Source organism: Diospyros lotus, chromosome 13 (genome assembly GCF_014633365.1).
Source record: "Diospyros lotus cultivar Yz01 chromosome 13, ASM1463336v1, whole genome shotgun sequence".
Taxonomy (NCBI): Eukaryota; Viridiplantae; Streptophyta; class Magnoliopsida; order Ericales; family Ebenaceae; genus Diospyros; species Diospyros lotus.
The window spans coordinates 39,854,190-39,872,887 of record NC_068350.1 but is presented as its reverse complement, the minus strand read 5'-3'; the positions used below and the strand labels follow the sequence as shown (position 1 = coordinate 39,872,887).

The 18,698-nt window shown below is 34.4% G+C and overlaps 2 protein-coding genes across 8 annotated transcripts in view; both read right to left on the bottom strand.

Moving 5' to 3' along the window:
- The window catches only part of LOC127788321 (kinesin-like protein KIN-7K, chloroplastic), a 45,067-nt gene extending 39,553 nt beyond the window's left edge, over positions 1-5,514 (bottom strand). Inside the window, exons 1-3 of the mRNA XM_052316464.1 lie at positions 5,345-5,514; positions 4,805-5,115; positions 4,492-4,589 (exon numbers count right to left, since the gene is read on the bottom strand). Of these exons, the coding sequence (XP_052172424.1) occupies positions 4,492-4,589; positions 4,805-5,115; positions 5,345-5,392 (457 nt within the window). The 5' untranslated portion in view covers positions 5,393-5,514. The remainder of the gene's footprint in view (positions 1-4,491; positions 4,590-4,804; positions 5,116-5,344) is intronic.
- A 6,818-nt stretch (positions 5,515-12,332) lies between these two features.
- LOC127788497 (uncharacterized) overlaps positions 12,333-18,698 on the bottom strand; it is a 40,816-nt gene continuing 34,450 nt past the window's right edge. For 6 of the 7 annotated variants that reach the window (XM_052316840.1, XM_052316838.1, XM_052316839.1 and 3 more), the window contains 7 exons: positions 14,968-15,300; positions 14,802-14,876; positions 14,095-14,464; positions 13,839-14,004; positions 13,559-13,667; positions 13,272-13,451; positions 12,333-12,851 (listed from right to left, as the gene is read on the bottom strand). In XM_052316840.1, the coding sequence (XP_052172800.1) occupies positions 12,675-12,851; positions 13,272-13,451; positions 13,559-13,667; positions 13,839-14,004; positions 14,095-14,464; positions 14,802-14,876; positions 14,968-15,300 (1,410 nt within the window). In that variant the 3' untranslated portion in view covers positions 12,333-12,674. The remainder of the gene's footprint in view (positions 12,852-13,271; positions 13,452-13,558; positions 13,668-13,838; positions 14,005-14,094; positions 14,465-14,801; positions 14,877-14,967; positions 15,301-18,698) is intronic. The other variant, XM_052316843.1, reaches the window with a different exon arrangement.

Here is an 18,698-nt window from a genome sequence, read left to right as displayed (position 1 = left end):
ATCACTAGAGATAACACCCAAGAGATTGAAAAATTGAAGCATCAACTAAGGGAGGCATTTGAAGTAAAAGAATTGGGAGAATTGAGATATTTCTTAGGCTTGGAAGTAGCTAGAAGCAAGAAGGGTATCTTCATATCACAAAGAAAATACACTTTAGACTTGCTAAAAGAAACAAGCAAACTCGAGTATAAGCCTACAAGTACTCCTCTAGAGCCCAATTGGAAGAATAGAGAAAAAACTAATAAAGAATATTAGGCTACCAGAGGGAGATTCCAGTGCCTAGTAGGGAAGTTAATCTATCTATCTCACACAAGGCCAGATATTGCATATGTTGTAAGTATAATCAACCAATTTATGCACTCTCCAACTAAAAAACATCTTGAAGCAGCCTACTATATCCTCAGGTATCTCAAAGGAACACCCAGGAAGGGGCCGGTGTTCAAAAAGAGCAAAAAAAGAGGAATCAAGAGTTATGTAGATGCGGATTGGAATGGATCCATTGAGGATAGCAAATCTACATTAGGGTATTACACCACGCTATGGGAAAACTTAGTCACATGGAGAAGCAAGAAACAATAGGTTGTTACTCGCAGTAGTGCAGAGGCTGAGTATAGAGCCATTGCACAATGTATTTGTGAGGTAATTTGGATAGAAAGATTGATGAAAGATCTTTCTATGCCCGTGTCCTCTCTTAAACTACTCTACAATGACAACAAGTTAGCTAAAAGCATAGTAAAAATCCGGTACAGCATGACCGGATGAAACATGTTAGGATTGATAGGCATTTTGTCAAAGAAGAGATAGAAAAAGGAGACATAAGCCTTACTTGTGTTCCTACAGAAAATCAAGAAGCATATATCTTGACCAAGGCAATGCAAAAAACAAGGATTTGAAGTTCCAAGAGGCAAGCTAGGAATGATGGATACCTATTCACCAGCTTGAGAGGGAGTGTTGGAAGAAGAAGAGATAAGGAAGGAAAAGGCCGAATGGATAAGGGTCACTGGATTGATAGGCTCCTAAAGATGTTTTCCAAGATGCCTCAGGCCAGCCTGCCAGAAGATTTCCCGCCAAGAGTTGTGTCAAAACCGATCTTGACAAAAGCAAGCATCCCCCCTCATGCTTCCACCTCACAAGAAGGTGAAAAACAACCAATAATAGACCAGGTCATCCAAGTAAGGGGACCCCACCCAAATCACCAACACACACCCCTACCTAGGCTGGAAATTCCCATGTTTGAGGGTACTAAACCCAGGTGGCGAGTTTGGAGGTGTGAGAGGTTTTTCCAATATTATCAAGTGGTTGAAAGTCAGAGGATAAAACTTGGAACAACCTACTTCAATAACATGGCTGATGCATGGTTCCAAGGGTGGAACAAAGGGAGGGATGAGACAAATTGGGCAGACTCTGTGGACTTTTGAATAAGGTTTGGGGAGAAACCTATGATAGACACAATCAAGAAGTTCAATAAGTTTAAGCAAGAAGGGTCACTGATAGACTACCAAGCCCGTTTTAAAGAATTAAGGTCTCTAATGATGAATGCATATCCTTCCTTGACTGAAAATTATTTTGTTTCTAGTTTCAGCAGCGGACTTAATGATGAATTGAGGGTAGTGGTTAAGATGATGGAATCTAGTGGGTTGCTGAAAAGGCAAGATTACAAGAAATGGCCTTGGAAGCAATCTTTAAAAGGCACCACATCCCAACAGGAATTCAACCTTCAATAGGTCAGCAGTTGGACGGAAATTTGGGAATTGCAACATCAGGATGGAATCCTAGCAAAATCCTTGGCCATGGACCAGAAGAGGCAGCTAGGGTTGTGCTACAAGTGTGGAGAGAAATTCTGTATAGGCCACCAGTGCAAAAGGCAATTGCTACCTATGGAAGGATTGGAGGAAGGAAAAGAAGGCAAAGATGATGTAGGGGTGGGATGAAGGACCAGCCGTTGAGATTTCTTGAGGACAAGAAATCTTTAAGGGGGAGGGAATGTCACGATTTAGGCTAGTTATATTTTATTTTTATTTTTGCAAAATTGTATTAGTTAGTTATTTATAGATTAGTGACAGTTATGTAGTGTTTAGGAGGAGTTACTCTAGTGGAGAAAGTGGAAATTGCTTTGTTAAAGTAGTGGAATAACCTCTATATAAGGCTGTACCACTCTTGTACGTTTTTTAGGTTTTGATTAATTGAAAGTTAATTCTCTCTCTCTGAAATTCTCTCTTTGTTTCTCTCAGATCTCTCTATTTCTCCCTACTCCTTGTCTAAATTCTCCTTTCTCTCTCTCAGTTCTCAATTCTCCCTCTTAATCAATCTAATTATTCCCCCTTTTTCCTCTCTATTTCTCCCTCTCTTTCAATTCTCTCATCAAAGGAATTACAGTCAAACTCGGGTTCCTGACAAATTGGTATCAGAGCTGGCCCCATGTCTCCTAATTGCAATTGCGCGGGGACGGTGGTGACGCTGGCATTGTAGTGTTCATCCAGGACTAGCCGTGGCTAGTGCACAACTTGGCGTCGTGGGCATCGAACGGCAGAGCATGGTGGTATGTTATAGCCCACTGCAAGGTATGGGACTTGTCCCACATTGAAAGTTTAGGCTCTAAGTGTGGGGTTTATAACCTCTTGGGCACCCTCCCCTTGATAGTTAGGTTTTGAGGATAAGTTTTACCTGAGGGTTGTAACAAGCTCCAACACCCTTTTGTGCCTTAGTGCGCCTTGAGCCTTTAATAACATTGGGTGGCACATCTAGTGGAAAGAAATAGAGGGCCTTTTAAGGATAAGGAGCATTAGATCCATTCATCTTGGGTTCTATTTCAGTTTCTCTTTTTATCTGGTGTTGTGTTCACTTTTCTCTACCTTCCTTTGCTAATTTTCACAATGAGTTCCTTGTGCGTCCTTAGCTCTTTATTTGTTGCTTGGTGTTTTTTGTATAGGTTTTGTCCCCTTTTAATAGGCGGTTCATAGTTTGAAATAAGATGTACTTGACAACCTGATAAATATATTTGTGATAATCAAATTAGATATACTTGACAATCTGAAGCTGATAAATCCAAAGGCAAACATATTGATGTGTCACTATATTCAAGATATACTAGAGAGGGAAAATGTATTATCAACTATATTGCCTCCACTGAGATGGTGATCAATCATATGACTGTCTCTAGATGAATCTAGATAGTAGTATATAAAAGTAAATTAGTGGTAAGGTCATAGTAACAACTAGTTCAGATAACTACAGGGACATAGTTGGAAGAATCCAGAATGCCTGGAAACAATGCTCTATGTATTTCTTTTTTCTACCTTATGCTTTCGATAAACATAGAATTGGCACTAAAGTGAAATGGACACTATAATCTGCATGTGATATTTAGTCTATGATAAGCATCACAAAAAATTAAGTAATGTCTTCTCGAATAGTGGAATAAAGTTACTGATAAGATTTTCTGAAGGAACCTTTTAGGAAAATGGCCTTACAGGGAGTAATCAATTTAGATTTAATGCATGTCTATACAGGCATATGCATAAGGGTAAAATTGCTAATCTTGGATAGATTGTAGATATAGTCCGGTCAAAAATAAGTCGTTGGTGCTAGCTATTTTTAGTAAGAAAGGGAGCATTATTGCACAAGGCTCTCTACTTTGTGAAGTTTAGGAGTAGGTTGCTTTTGCATGCAGTTTTCTCTCTATGGTTGCAAAGAGACTGTCTCCACACAACTCTTATTGTGCAAACAGTGTTGTGATTGGTGCTAGCTACTTTCAACAAGTAAACTAAATTGAAAGAAACTTATACGTATTTGTATATAAAAATTAGTGCACTCATAAGGTTGATGGCAAAAATGACAATCTGCATGACAAATAGATAAGAATTTCCATGGGGCTAATAGTATCAAAAGTTTGTCTTGTGCAACTACATTCTCCCTCAGTTATATCTGCTCAAGTGGAAGCTGGTGGACTCTACGATTACAAATAACCCATAGGAGTGATTCCCATCTGTTAAAGAGGGAGTTGGTTGCCACTAAAAAGTAGCAACCAGTTAATTAGTGGCACAACCATAGAGAGAATCAGTTATATTTGCTGTAACTAATCTAGAGAGGCGCAATAGATTGTGTTTATAAAGACCATGACAGCCCAGATTGATGCATTGTGAGCATTCCAATTGGTTACTTATTCTATCCTGGTTGGTCTTTCTCCAATGGCGTGATAAACTCTGATGGGAAGACCTTTGAATCGAACTAGCCAAATGTAAAATACATCAGACTTGTTTGCGTAAATAATTTGATGGCTTGCAGATTATTTGCACTCGCAGAATTTTAACAGTTACATATCCACACAAGTGGAAGCACTATAAAGTTCATCATCAAGAAAGCTGCGTAAATTAACTTCCAAAAGCCCCCCTAACATCCCACATTTTCTATTTCAACCATCAAATTATTAAATACAGCAACGTGAAAATGAATATATCATGGCATGCACTCTTCCGAATAACGATAGCGTACCATATGCGTATGCTATGGATGGATTGTTCTCATTCCGTACAATGGTTTCCCCGTCTGCATACCATGCAATCTCCTCACCCTGCCGAATCTCTCTCGGACTGCTCCGAACGAATTACAACCAAATTAAGCAAAAGAAGCACGCCAAGTACCGGTAATTAAATCAGAGGAAAACTGAACTCAAAATTCCAAAATTTAGCCCCAATAGAGGTTAGAACAACGGCCACTACAAGCCCAAGGGAGACGGAGAGAGAGAAGACTGGCAAAGTGGCCAATAACTAACCAATCAAATCCAGAATCAAGACGAACGACAGACCTGAGAGGGCGGAACCGGACAGTAACAGTGACATTCTCTTTGGATCTCCCCGGCGGAGTCTCCGAGTAGAAGTACTGCGGCTTGCTCCTGGCGGACGAGGACGCCGGGGAGCTTAGACCGTCAGCTGAAGTCTCGGGGAACAGCTTGGACGACGACGTGGTCGAGGACGAAGGCGAATTCAGCCCTCTGGAGGCCGACTTCTTGGATTTGGAGCCGTGCCTGGACGCCATTGACTCCAACTCCTGAATCCAAATCAAAATCCAAAACGCCTCCGAATCCCCGGTGACATATGCAACCCGATCATCAACAAACTAATATACATACATATATGTATTAGACGAAGATCTTCTTGGAGAGCAGAGATCTGAGAGAAGGGTCGATGATGATGCCGAAGAAGATCATAATAATGACGATGCTATGAGTAGTGTGTGCGTGTGTGTGTGTATATATATATATATAGAGAGAGAGAGAGAGAGAGAGGGGCTTTGTAGCGGTTCTAGGGTTTTAGGTTAGGCATTTTGTTAATGGTCTTATGCTTGCCTTGGAAGCGATGGATGGCCAGGCCTTCGATGAAAGGCGAAACTGCATTTTCAACGTTACTACTACTTCTTTTCCATGGAGAGAGAAAAAGAGAGAGGAAGGAGAAGAGAAAGCAGGCTGTCTGTGCGTAAGCACGGAGAGAGACAAATGTGAGACATAGATAGCCTATCTATCTCCCATTTAGTGAAGAGAGAGAGAGAGAGAGAGAGAGCCAGATAAATAGTAAAGGCCTTTTTTCCTATATATTTTAGTAAAATATTATAATTTTTTACATTATTTAACAAAGTATCATACTTAGTTGTTCTAATTCAGCATGTCACGCTAGAGGGTGGATGTTTTAATGACTAAATTTATATTTTTGTTTTTATATATATATATATATATTTTAGGTTTATTTTAATTTTTTTATTATTTTAATTAATCTGTAATCTATGAAATTATTTTAATTTTTATATTTTGATATTTTTTTCATGTATTAACTCAAATTTTTTATTATTTTGATTATATCATTTGACTTGTATTTTTAAATTAATTTAACTCTTATATTTTGACATTTAAGAGAGTGTGATGTATATTTTTTTATTTTATTTTACTTTTTTTATGTATATATAGGTATAGGAATTAAATTGAATTAAAAATCAGGTTGAGATGTGTAATTAAAATAATAAAAAAATTTAAGTTGTTGCAAAAAAAAATTAAAATATAAGAGTTAAATTAACTAAAAAATATAGGTCCAATGAGTAATTGAAATAAGTAAAAAAACTCAATTAGTCACACGAGAAAAATATAAAAGTATAGAATAAAAATATCGATTTGACTCTTTTTTACTAATTAAATTTGTTATTGAGAATGGTGAGATATAATAAAATAAGTTTAATTTTATCCCAATTTTTGTCTTTTCACATAATTTTCTTACGAATTATAGCTCGACATTTGAGCTAATTTTTCAATTGGCGAAGCAAGTTTGAGAAAGCTTAAAATTTTTTTTAAATATAAGAATAAATGTGGGATGATATTGTGTAAAGATAAGAATTAAGACAAATTCAACTTGTCCTATCTCACTATACCCTAATAGTGGGTTTGACTTGTCATGAGACCAACATGACAAGCCAAGTTGAAATAAGTGTAATAGTTTGAAAAATATAATATTTTATTAATTTTTAAAAAATTATCACCCGATCCAATCTTTGGCTTAAAATTTTTGTAAATATCAGTTTCGATTTTAAAAAAAATCTATAGACAAAGAACAAAATATTACTACGATAATATTGTTATAATAACTTTAATGCATTGAGTACTTATTTATAGATCTATCACTTATTTATAGATAAATATAAAAAATAATTAATTTATATAAATTTATATTTTTATCTGAGTCACGAATATAAATATTTAATTATAAATGTATATTAATTATAATTAAATTTAAATTTTAAATCACAATATAAGGATATTTTGTATAAATATATTTTATATATTTTAAAAAGGGGGCAACGATGGAAGTGGAGTCAACCACAGTTAAGGACTTTGAGACGCTGAAATTGGGGTGGGCAGATGGAGACAGAAGGTGAGACAGATGGAGTCACAAGATGCTCCTGCACTGTACGATTTTGTTACTTTGGAAGAAAGAAAATATTATATGGACAATCACTTGTCATAAATACATGTTTGAATATTAATAATTAGCTAAATATAAGAACAAATTTTAATAAAATTAATATCATTATTTCCATGCTACTTTTTTGACTATGGTCCTTTAGGACGATGGTAAAAGATGGTTAAAGCCATCATCAAATTTGTCTAAAGTCAAATTTGTTTGATGGTTGTGTTCTTGGCCAAGACAATGCCTAAATTTTTTAATATACTTTTGACGATTAAGTTAATTTTGATAATACAGATAGAGCAAGATAATTATACACGATAAATGATTTATTTGTCTTTTAAAATTCATATTTTTATATATAAACGTATTATAAGGATATAAAATATTATGATTATCTCACATGGATATATTTAGATCTTAACCTATGATCCAACATGGGCGAGTGAAAAATCTAAGATTGGGTCAAGCTAAATTCGATTGTTTGGGTTGGGTTTTCACTCGAGATAGGATCCGAACCCTTGTCTAAATATTCTAACACATGTTGTCTTTAGAAAATATTAAGGAAGGGCATTTTGGAACTTTTATATAGGGTCAAAATTCTCTCCCATCACATATAGATAATGTACTAAGAGAAAAATAAATATAAAAGTGAGAAACAAAATATAGATATAGATATCAAATAATACCTTACGTTTTCATTTTATAAAATAAATAAGACATAAACTAATTAATACATGCATTATGATTAAGATAAATATGTATTATTTTAGGCTTTTATTACTTTTCTTTTAAATAACAAATAGGTAAATTCAATGTCAAGAAATTTGTCAATAATATGATATAAATCAACTCTAACAATGTAACTAGAGAATAATTTGTTGCGGATGTTCAATCGAGACCATGAGAGTCATCTAAGAGATTGAATATAGACTTTTCATTAAATTTTTTTTTTTATCTAATAAAAATGATTTAGATTTATTATGCGTCGAAGTTGACCTACCTATTGCTAAATGGGTCACAAAAGCACTTTTTATATGCCCCCATCAAGCTTTAATCATTAAATTTGTTAGGGTTGATTATAACCCATCAAGGAAACTCTCAATCCCTTAACGAAGGAAAAGAGAGAAAGGCAGAGGCTGTCAACCAACAACTCCTCCTAACTAAAGGATTCTTTCTGTCTGCTTTTGCCCTTTCTCTGTGTTTTCTTTTCAGTGGTTGGAATCCAATGTAAGCTAGTCTGCCTTCCTGCATCTTCTAAGTGGGTGGCAATCCCACATATTCCCTCAATTTTCTCTCATTTTCCTACATTTTCTATCCACCCAAACACAACTCTTTTGGGGTCCCACATATTTACACAAACCCACCTATCCAATGCATATATATTCATTTGGACATGTAAATCCCTGCAAGACTTGTGTTATTTTTCTATTGTTTTTTACCTTATTTAGTCCATATGGGATGAAATCCGACAATTCACGTGATATCATATTGAACTTTACGGACTCTTAGGAATTAGTATCAACTTATTTATGTAAATATATAATCTCTTAAAAGTTAGGTATGACATTTATTATGTATTTATTATATTATTATTACATTATTTTAAAATATAATTACTAAGTTTAATGTCAAAAAATCTATTAGGAGACTAGCTCTCTTATCCTCCTTTTATAAAAAAAAAAAAAAAAAACTAACTCAGACAAGTTCGAACTTGAGAATTATTAGAACTATCTCAAATTTTAAAAAATAAAAATAAAAAGAAACATAACTATGACACAAATGGGATGAAGATGAACCCAAAACCCTCCTCAAAAAGCATTAATGGCTGGAGTGTATGCTGATGTTAATTATTAATTAATTTGCTGCCAGAGGTTGCTTAAAGGATAACATTGATTAAGAGATGGCTGTCAAAAGTCTCCCAAATGATGTGTGAAGTTGTTGGGAAAATGCTAAATAAAGATTTAGCTCATAACAATTTGGATCAATCATTCAAGACTTGAACTTTAAGACTTCTAATATCCACTCAATGGAGACTAGCTAGGGCTACATTGCCACACTAAATAGGGCAGTTTTTTTTTTATATATATATTCATCTGGAGTGTTTTGAGTTTCGTCTAACTAATTTTTAGAGGTGGGTGATCTTCTTCTTGATGCATCTCTTGAGTAAATTCAGATATAATCACAATCTATATACACTCAAAACTGGACATTCAACACAATTCATGTAAAACTTATTTTTTAGCCTTACTGTTATTTTTCAATAATAATTTTATCTTCTAAATTGTCGTACTGATTCAAACTCTAATATTTCATATAAAATTTCAAATGTTTTATCACTGCATTATGTCGGTGAGGCAATTGAGGAGTGTTTTATTCAAGAGTCATGTTATATGTATATCATTTTTGTATATTTTAGATTACATAAAGGGGTATTATGACTAAAATACCCCTCGTCTATATGCGTCTTATGAAGGATTTTTTTATCATTAATATCCCTTTATGTAGCTCAAGGTGTACACAAAAATATATCAATAATATTTTTCTTTATTCAATCACAATTATGAGAGAGAGAGAGCTTAGGGTCATTGATAGTAACCACTCGTTCTATCTTTTTTTTGTCATGTAATTGATAATTTTTCATTTGGCAAGTCAGAATCAAACTGTTGCAGGGTGACAGCCAATCCTGCAGCTCAAATATATATTCAAAAATGGTTGGAAAAAGAAAGGTATGAAGTGGGCACATCAATGCTTGTTTGGTGTTTCACTAAATGATCACATAAAATCATTTGTTTTCATGAAATGACCAAACCAAAGTGCACCCTTTAGCCATTAGCTATGATAGAGAAGTGGGCCATTAAGCAAAATTTATGTACTTTTATATTTTTTTTATGTGATAATTAAAATTTTTATTATTTCGATTACATATTTTATCTATATTTTTTAATAAATTTAATTTTTATATTTTGATATGTAAAAAAAATATAAAGTGATATGAGTCAATTTAACCCCTCTTTCTCTTTTCTTTTTTTTTATACGTCGAAATATATAAATTAAATTGAATCAAAAATATAGATATATGGGTATAATCGAAATAATAAAAAATTCATATTATCATACGAAAAAATGTTAAAATATAAGAAATTAAATTGACTTAAAAATATAAGTATAAGAGTGTAATCGAAATAATGAAAATTTCAAATAATTATATGAAAAAAATATGATAATACAAAAGATAAAAATATAAATTTCGTCAAGCAAAATTAATTAAACAAATCATTTATTGACAAACTAGATGGTTGCACGAGGCATTATTCATCATTCATCTTGGTTTATATATATATAATAATATATAGAAAAAGGTAACATTAAAGATGTCTTGGATGGTAATTTATGTGAGTCTAGCTCGCAATGTGGTTATGCTGTGGCATCAATTGAATTTGAATTTGTTGAGATATCACTTTGATACTTTGCTTGGCATTCAGCATAGAAGCCAGCCAAAGTTGGGTGCAATTATTCATGCTGCAGGTACAACTCCCTCGAGGAGGGAGTGATTTGATTGCAATCCACTACTAGCTAGTCTACTATATATCAACCAACCATTCCAATCCCAATTATTTTATTATTATTATTATTATTGCTTCTTCTTAATAAATAATAAAATGAATATTTTTTTGTTACATAATGATGAGGATGATGATGATGATGATGATGATGATTCATCAAAGCTATATTATTAAAAAACTTAGATCCAACTCAAAAATTTCATTCTCTAATTGGGATAGATTTGAAATAGATTTGGTTCCTTTGCATTCCATAATTGAAATCCTATTCATTTAATCAATTGATGACATAAATGATGATGATCTCAAATATTATTTATACATACATACATTCAGTTATAATGCTTCATTTGTACATTAATATACAAATATCATTAAGAGGGTCATAACTAAATATCCAAATAACATTTTTCATAAATAAATTCTCCTCAAAAACTTTTATCAAATAGGAATTTCAAAAAATAAAAATATAATCGATAACATATAACTGCTAAGGGCTTAGTATAATTATTGCTGACTGATTAGTGTGCTCAGTTAGCCACGTAATTTGTTTACTTGGATTCTCATTTGTTTGGCATTTTTTATTGGATTGCATGGAGAAAAAAAATTTAACTGACCAAATTCTTATTTTTGTTCCATACTTTTAAGTTTTTTTAAATTAGCTATCAAGATTTTTTTTTTTTTTGGTTTTAATTATACCTTCAAATCTCCGAACCTGATTTTCGAATTAATTTAATCTTTATACTTTTATTTTTTTATGTAACAATTCAAGTTTTTCGTTATTTTGGTTATACTCATAGATTTATATTTTCGAGTTAATTTAACCTCTATACTTTTATGTGTAAAATAAAAAGTAAAGTGAGATGACAAATTAATATAAGTTACACTTTATTCATGTCAAAATACATGAGTTAAATTGACTAAAAAATACAAGTTTAAGAATATAATTAAAATAATGAAAAATTTGAATTATCATACGAAAAATAATTAAAATATAAGAATTAAATTGAATCGTAAATCCAAATCGAAAAGTGTAATCAAAACGACGAAAAATTCGAATGAACATAAGAAAAAAAACATGAAAATAATAAATTTAATTAATAAACTACAACAGTAATAATTTATATTAAATATTATTATACATAATATATATGTAATATATTTAATAATATACTATATATTATCTTATATTTTTAATTTTTAATTATAACATAAATATACTATATTTTTTAATTTTTAAATAAATATATAATTTTATTTTTAAAATTTAAAAATAAATTTTTATTTTTCCCTTTTTTTTTAGAGCCAAAACAAGAAAAATAAATTGTGTTTTTCATGTTTTGGACTTAAAAATTATTTTGCCTGAAAACAAGCAAAATAATTTTTTGTTGTTCTGAATTTTTTTGTTTTTAAAAATAATAAAATAAATATATTTTTATTATTTTAAAAAATTAAAACTAAAAATAATTTAAAAACAATAAAAAAAACGCAACCTTAAAGACCCGAACCAACCCTATGATGCCACAAGTCAAAGGCATTCAAAACACCTCAGGACCCGAACCAACCCTGTTGGCATCCCCCCAGAGGCAGATTCAACCTTACACTTGCCCTCCAAGGATACAAGTCAAAGGCATCCAAAACACCTCAGGTATACATTTCGGGAGGCATACACGGATGAAGATTTGCAGGTAAGCTCAAACCCAGGAGGGTTTTGAACCTGGTCACAAAAGATGTCCCTACAGCTTCTCATCACTAGACCAATTCTTGGAGTTTCTGCAACCAAGCTTTGAAAAAGTTTTTGCAATATTAAAAGGGCACATTGAGATTTAAGTTGAACCAATCTTTTTGCTTAGAATGATGAAATGTACAAGCATAACAGTACACACAAATGCCAAGTTCCAAGTCAGAACATTCCAACAAAGCTGAAGCTGACCTTTTCATGTCCAGATCAAATTGAAAACAAATGTAACCGAGGACCATCATTGAACTCTATTGGTTTTATCTGTGTTCCATATAACATGGTGATACACTGATACTATTTGCAGTCTATAATCATGTTACAGAAAAATTCTCTCAAGGTTTATTCAACAAGAGTCTCCTAGAGAACCTCATCAGCACTAAAGTATTTCTGGAACCAAGACTTGAAATTCATACCTGTCAGATGACCTCAGGCAGCGACAGAAGAATTCATCTCGGCAAGAATGCGGCAGTACGTGTTGTGATCTGAAGTGCTTCTAAACCCAGGAATAAAGTCCGAAAAGAATCTCAGAACTGCAGCAACATGCTGTGGGTTGTTCGACGCATAAGCTGCTTCAAGAAACAATGAAGGCCGGACTGTGTTGACCTGAAAACCAACCCACCATATGTTGAAACCACAGTGGCAACAGAAATGGCAGTACGTAAAAATTTGCATGATTGACTATGTAGAGACGAATTCCATAACTCCTTTTCTTTGTTACGATCAGGTAACAAATGGAATGGCTCAATCAGACTTCATTTGCTCAAAGAAAGCATGAATGTTGTGCCTCACTAATGTCATTACGCTTGCTTTTTTCCACAAGACTTCTTTCTTCACCTTGCACATGTTAGAAAATCCCGACCTAGATTTACTTCTATATAACTAAATGAAGGCTAACGAAAAGTACATGAACCGTGCAAGTAAGCTAATGATAGAAAAAAATCCAGTCTCTACGTTGCAGAACTCTTCTAAGTGCATTAATAATTAGATTAATTTTTCAGACAGGGCAGGCTTATGATGAATCACCTTGTTCTTCCGTGCATAACGTAGAGCTTCAAGATAGTATCCATCTTGCACCAGAAATAGCACATAGTCATGATGCAAGGATAGCTGCCTTAGCATATCCAGACCCAGCTTTCTTGTTTGAGTATTCTGACGACCTGACTCCAGTAGTTGCAATGCAACTTCTTTCGAGGGTTCGAGAATCTGTAAAAGAATGGACAAATATTTAAAAGTCAACATCAAAGTTAGCAGAAATATAGCAGCCTTTTATCAATACCAAGCATACACATGTAAAAAGTGGGGTGGAAAACCTTGTTTATGATGAACATTCCCAATTCTGCATATCGTTCATTGCGGGCTAGCAGTTGTATGGTCAACACACAAATGTTTGGATGTACTTTAATCTTTTCCAAATTAGCACTGCAGAACAGAAATATAGATAGAAAGACTTTGGGAGGCCACAATAACATAGGCTACTAGAACAAACCGAACATCATGTTCATGTCCAACACACAAGTTTTAGCTGCAATGAAAAAACATGCCTCTTGAAACAGGTTGTTATTGCGCTTTCAAGAGCAGATACTAGCGTACCTGCGGAGGAACTCAATAATAATGGAAACCAAATATGAGGAGTCTCCGGCCATCTCTTCCTCCACAGGAGCAAAAACAAAGCTGTACAGTTCATCTGGAGAAATTGCTGCTGAAGCAACTTGAGACTCCTGCTGTTCGGTAATGTTGGCATTCTGTTGGTTGCTACCTGATCAAAGAAGTTGAGATTGTAAAGTGGACTGATGAACACACCACCAAGGGTTTCAAGAACCACATTTGACAGTTCCTTTCCACTTACCAGATAAAGAATGCAACTCACCTGAGCCAGTCTCTGGTCCAATGCTAGCATCATCCCCAGAGTCGGAAGGTGAGAAAGTTGAAGATCTACTGGTAGGCTCATTATGAACTCCACTAACAGATTCGTGTTTGACAGATTTTCCGTAGACATCTACCCGCTTGGTGGAACCATCAGCTACAGTACTTGGATTATTCACTTGTAAAACACCAGAAGGTGAACTTTTCACAGGTTTCTTTCCCTTGACATAACTGCCCATTTTGATTGAATATGAGTAAGAGGTAACTAATATATCCATTGCCTTAGCAACGATGGAAACTGGTCTTCTCTCTAGAATGACGGTGCGTGCCATTGCCAAGCATAATTGTTTAGCCTGAAAATGGAAAAAAAGTGATAACACCACTAACTACAAAGTTAAGAGGCAGTAGTGCACTACATGTCCTTAATGAAAAGGCATTAGGAAAATAGAAGAGCATAAAAATCATATCTATTTGTTACGTGCACAAATCTCATAATGACTCCAAAAGCTGAAACCATTAGATTATCACAGAAGAAATTTTGCTGACGATCACAATTCACACAACATATAGATGTTTTCTTCAAAACCATGGAAGATAACATAGAACGGTATTAACATTTGGCATTCCAGTGTCCCTTAAAGAAAATAATGTTGCTGGGCTAAAGACCATATCAGTGGACAATGCTACTACCTTGTATGCCTCCAACTTCCGTCGCTGCAAGAATTCTAGTACTGATGGAACTTCAGAGCTACTGGCAGAAATTGCCTGCAAAGGAAAGGTACAAAAAGTAATAGATCATATCACTAGAACGGAAGGAGGGAACAAAGGAAGAGGGGGGAGGGGGGGTTGGACATGCCTCTAAATCCAGATGGATCTTCCACAAAAGTCCATTTGAAGCATCACATATAAGATCAGGAACCAGAAAACTCCAGCCATCCCCGTGGATGATTGCTTCGGCATCAGTTGTATCTCTTGCCTCTAAACTTTCTGCATCCCTACTACTTGATTGAGAGGAAGAAGCGATGGCCCTATAACCTCTCAATAGAAGTGGAAGTGGAGCAGATATAGGTGCTCGGGAATCTGAAAATATGTCATAGAGTATAACAACCTTTGTACCAACTTCATGAACGAGCAAAACATTATCAACCACGCTGACAGCAACTTTGCTTGAATAGATTGGCAACGGACCCTAAACGTGGAAAGAAAAAATTGCATCAGAGGCTAATATGCGAAAAGTGGGGAGAAAAATACATCAGAAGCAATGATAATATCAGCAAACTGAATTTCCAAAAACAGTTTCCATTAACCATGAGGTTTCACTACACCAAAAGTAACAGTGTTTCCATTGCGGTAGGGAATAAAACATTAAAACTTTACAAAACACAGGAATTACAATTTTAAGGAGTTTATTTTGTTCTCAGTAAAATGCACAGAATGATTTAAATTCAGAGCTGACAGCAAATAATAATTATGTAGAGTTACAGAAGAATTCATTTTTTTAATCAAAAAATAAGATCACACACCAAGTTGTAACCCTAAATTTTAAACCCCAAGCCACTCTTGTACCATTGCAATAGGGAAATAATAATTATGTGTAGTACTCCACTCTTATGCAATTGCTTTTGGGTAAGAATGAATATATATTTTAAGAAAGAACTACACAAGGGTAACATCACAGTTTTATTAACGGGAGCATCATTGTACTTTTATGAATAGCTGCCTAGCAATAAATTTAACTAGTGGCAGCAACTGTTGGGATATAATATGTATGGTTTATGTTAGTCATTAGAAGGAAGTGTAGCACTTGTAAGGGAAAGAAAAATAATGGACCGACCCCAGCCACATGTTCATGGAAAGTAACAAATCTCGGAAACTAACAGGATTTGAAGGACAACTTCTCAAGCAGATTAACGTTTTCTCAAGATAAGCACATCAAAGGAAGGGTCTACAACAAATAGAGAGCTTCAGAAACATGTCCATATCCTGGTGATTATTCCAATGTGGCAGATCAACCCCAAGTTTCAAAACTTAAGACTGTTTCCAAATAAGGGCATCCCATAGCACGACACTCCCCGCTTGCATTTAACTTGAAAAGGAAATGATCTAGAAACATAAAGGAAACAAAAAAATTTGGAAACATATAAAAATGTCTGGAAGTATAAAAACAACTATATAAATATTCATACAAATTCAATAACTAAAGAACCAAACATGTTTGAATTCAATTTAAAAATAATTCAATATAGCAAACAATATCAAACAAACCAATTTTATGAAGTACAAATGTTTCTGTAGGTTCCAATAAAATAAATATATCAAGTTATCAAAAATAGCAATAATTATGAGATCAGTTGTAAACACAGTTCATGTTGTTTCTAAAACTTTGGAGATCCTTCCAGCAAGCATTTTTTACCTTATCTTTTTTTGAATAAAAGTAGTTTTATTCAAATCTACTTTTATTCAAAAAAATTATAATAGATTCAGGTAATAATAAGGAAAAAATAAGACCAATTATGGTATGTATGCAAAGAAGAGAATACCTGTAAAGTAAAAGGAAAAGGATAAGTGTCTTACAACCATTATCTTTGGTTCTATTTCTCATTTCAAATCAACTTTAAATTCCATTTACTCTCTAGTATTTATTTTAGAAAAAATGTAAATACAAATAAATGTTGTTAGATATTTCCAATGAATGCTAAAACAACTTAGGGGTTGTTCTCTTCGTGTTTCAATTTTTAATTTTGAGTTTTGAATTTATTTTCAATTTTGTATTTTGAGCGTCTGTTTTGAGATTGCTGAAAATACATTCTTTTTGTTATTCTAAAAACTGTTTCTCAAAACAGAAAACTGAAAAACGCATTTATTTTGGAATTTTGAGAAAAATTATTTTATGATATTTTATTCAATAAATTTGATTATTCAGTAAATTGAAACAATTCAATGCTAGTATATTATTAAATAATATATACAATTTGAAGTTGGTGAATCTTGCAATATTTTTTTTCCCGTTACAAAAATAAAATACAAAAAAATAAATTAACTCTTGCAATTCGTGGTCGAAGAGGCGATCGAAGCAAGGTGGGTCGTCGATGGTCGGCCCAAACGAGAAGCAGAGACAAACAGCGTAACCGAATGGCAAAAGGGAAGAACAAATGACCAGTGAAGGCGAGGCGAGGCCGTGATTCGAACGTTGATGGTGGTTGGACGCGGACGACGATGGTCGTTCAGCAGTCGGAGGTGGCGGATCTAGGTTGCTGGTCGCGATGCAAAGGGAGCAAACGACGTCAACAATGGAAGGCGTGGGCGGTCGAACGACGGGGGGCGATCAACAGCGGCTCATGGCGGTTGCAGGAGAGGCCGACAACCGAGCCTTGAAGAGAAGAGAGGAGAGAAGGAAGAGAAGAGAAGAAAGAAGAGAGAAGGGAGAGAAAAAAGAAGTCAAATCTGGATCTTGGAGAGAAGAGGAGAGTAGTCTTTGTTGTTTTCTATGTTATGAAAATTTGAGAGTGTTTGTGATGAAAATAGCTAAAATGATTTTTTATTATTTTGAATTTCTTTACAAATTTTTTTCTTGTTTTCGAAAATGCGTTTTTGAAAATATGAAAGTAAATACGTTTTCACTGTTTTGGGAAACTGAAAACGGCCTGAAAACAACAAAGGGAACAACACCTTATTTTCAGCCTCTTTGGCATTTTCAGCCTGTTTTCCATTTTCAGTTTTTCAAAACACTCAAAACGCGTTTACTTACTCATTTTCAAAAACGCATTTTGCAAAACACACAAAAAATTTACACAGAAAACTCAAAATGCCAAAAACACGTTTTGGCTGTTTTCAGCCAAAACCAGCCTCCATCCAAAACACGGAAAACAGCCACCGTTTTCATCCATTTTCTTCAACCTCTCTTCTCTCTTCTCTTTCTCTTCTTTTCTATTCAAGTTCGATCGCCTCCATCGTCCATGCCACCGCCATCACTGCAATCGCTCGCCACGACCATCACTGCCACACCCAAATCCGCCCGCCACTGCCATCTCCTGCGCCCGCTATAGCCCTCCGAGCCTAGATCCTCCACCGCCACTGCCTTCCATGCCAAGATCGGCCACCGCCACTGCCACCGCCATCGCCATCGCCCTCGCCTGTCACTGCCCTCCAAGCCCAGACCTGCCACAGCCACCGCCGGCCACTGCCTTCCACGCCCAGATCTGCCACCGCCACAGCCATCGCTCTCGCCTGCCACTGCCTTCCACGCCCAAGCCATCGCCATCGCCACCGCCACCGCCTGCCATGCCCAAATCCAGTCGCCCGCCACCGCCTTCTGCCATTTCTCCCTTCCGCGCCTCCACGCCCAATTAATATAGATTTTTTTATTTTATGCTTTATATATTTTTTAAATATTATGTTGTGAATAATTTAAATCTCAAAATTAATATCAAATTTAATTTATAGGTAAAAATAAATTTATTATGAAATTAATAGTTGAGTGAAATTAAAAATGACTTAGAATGTACTTTGTAATTTTAATATATTATATATGATTAAATTATATAAGTTGTATTTTATTTGAAATTCTTTAAATGAAATTTATAATTT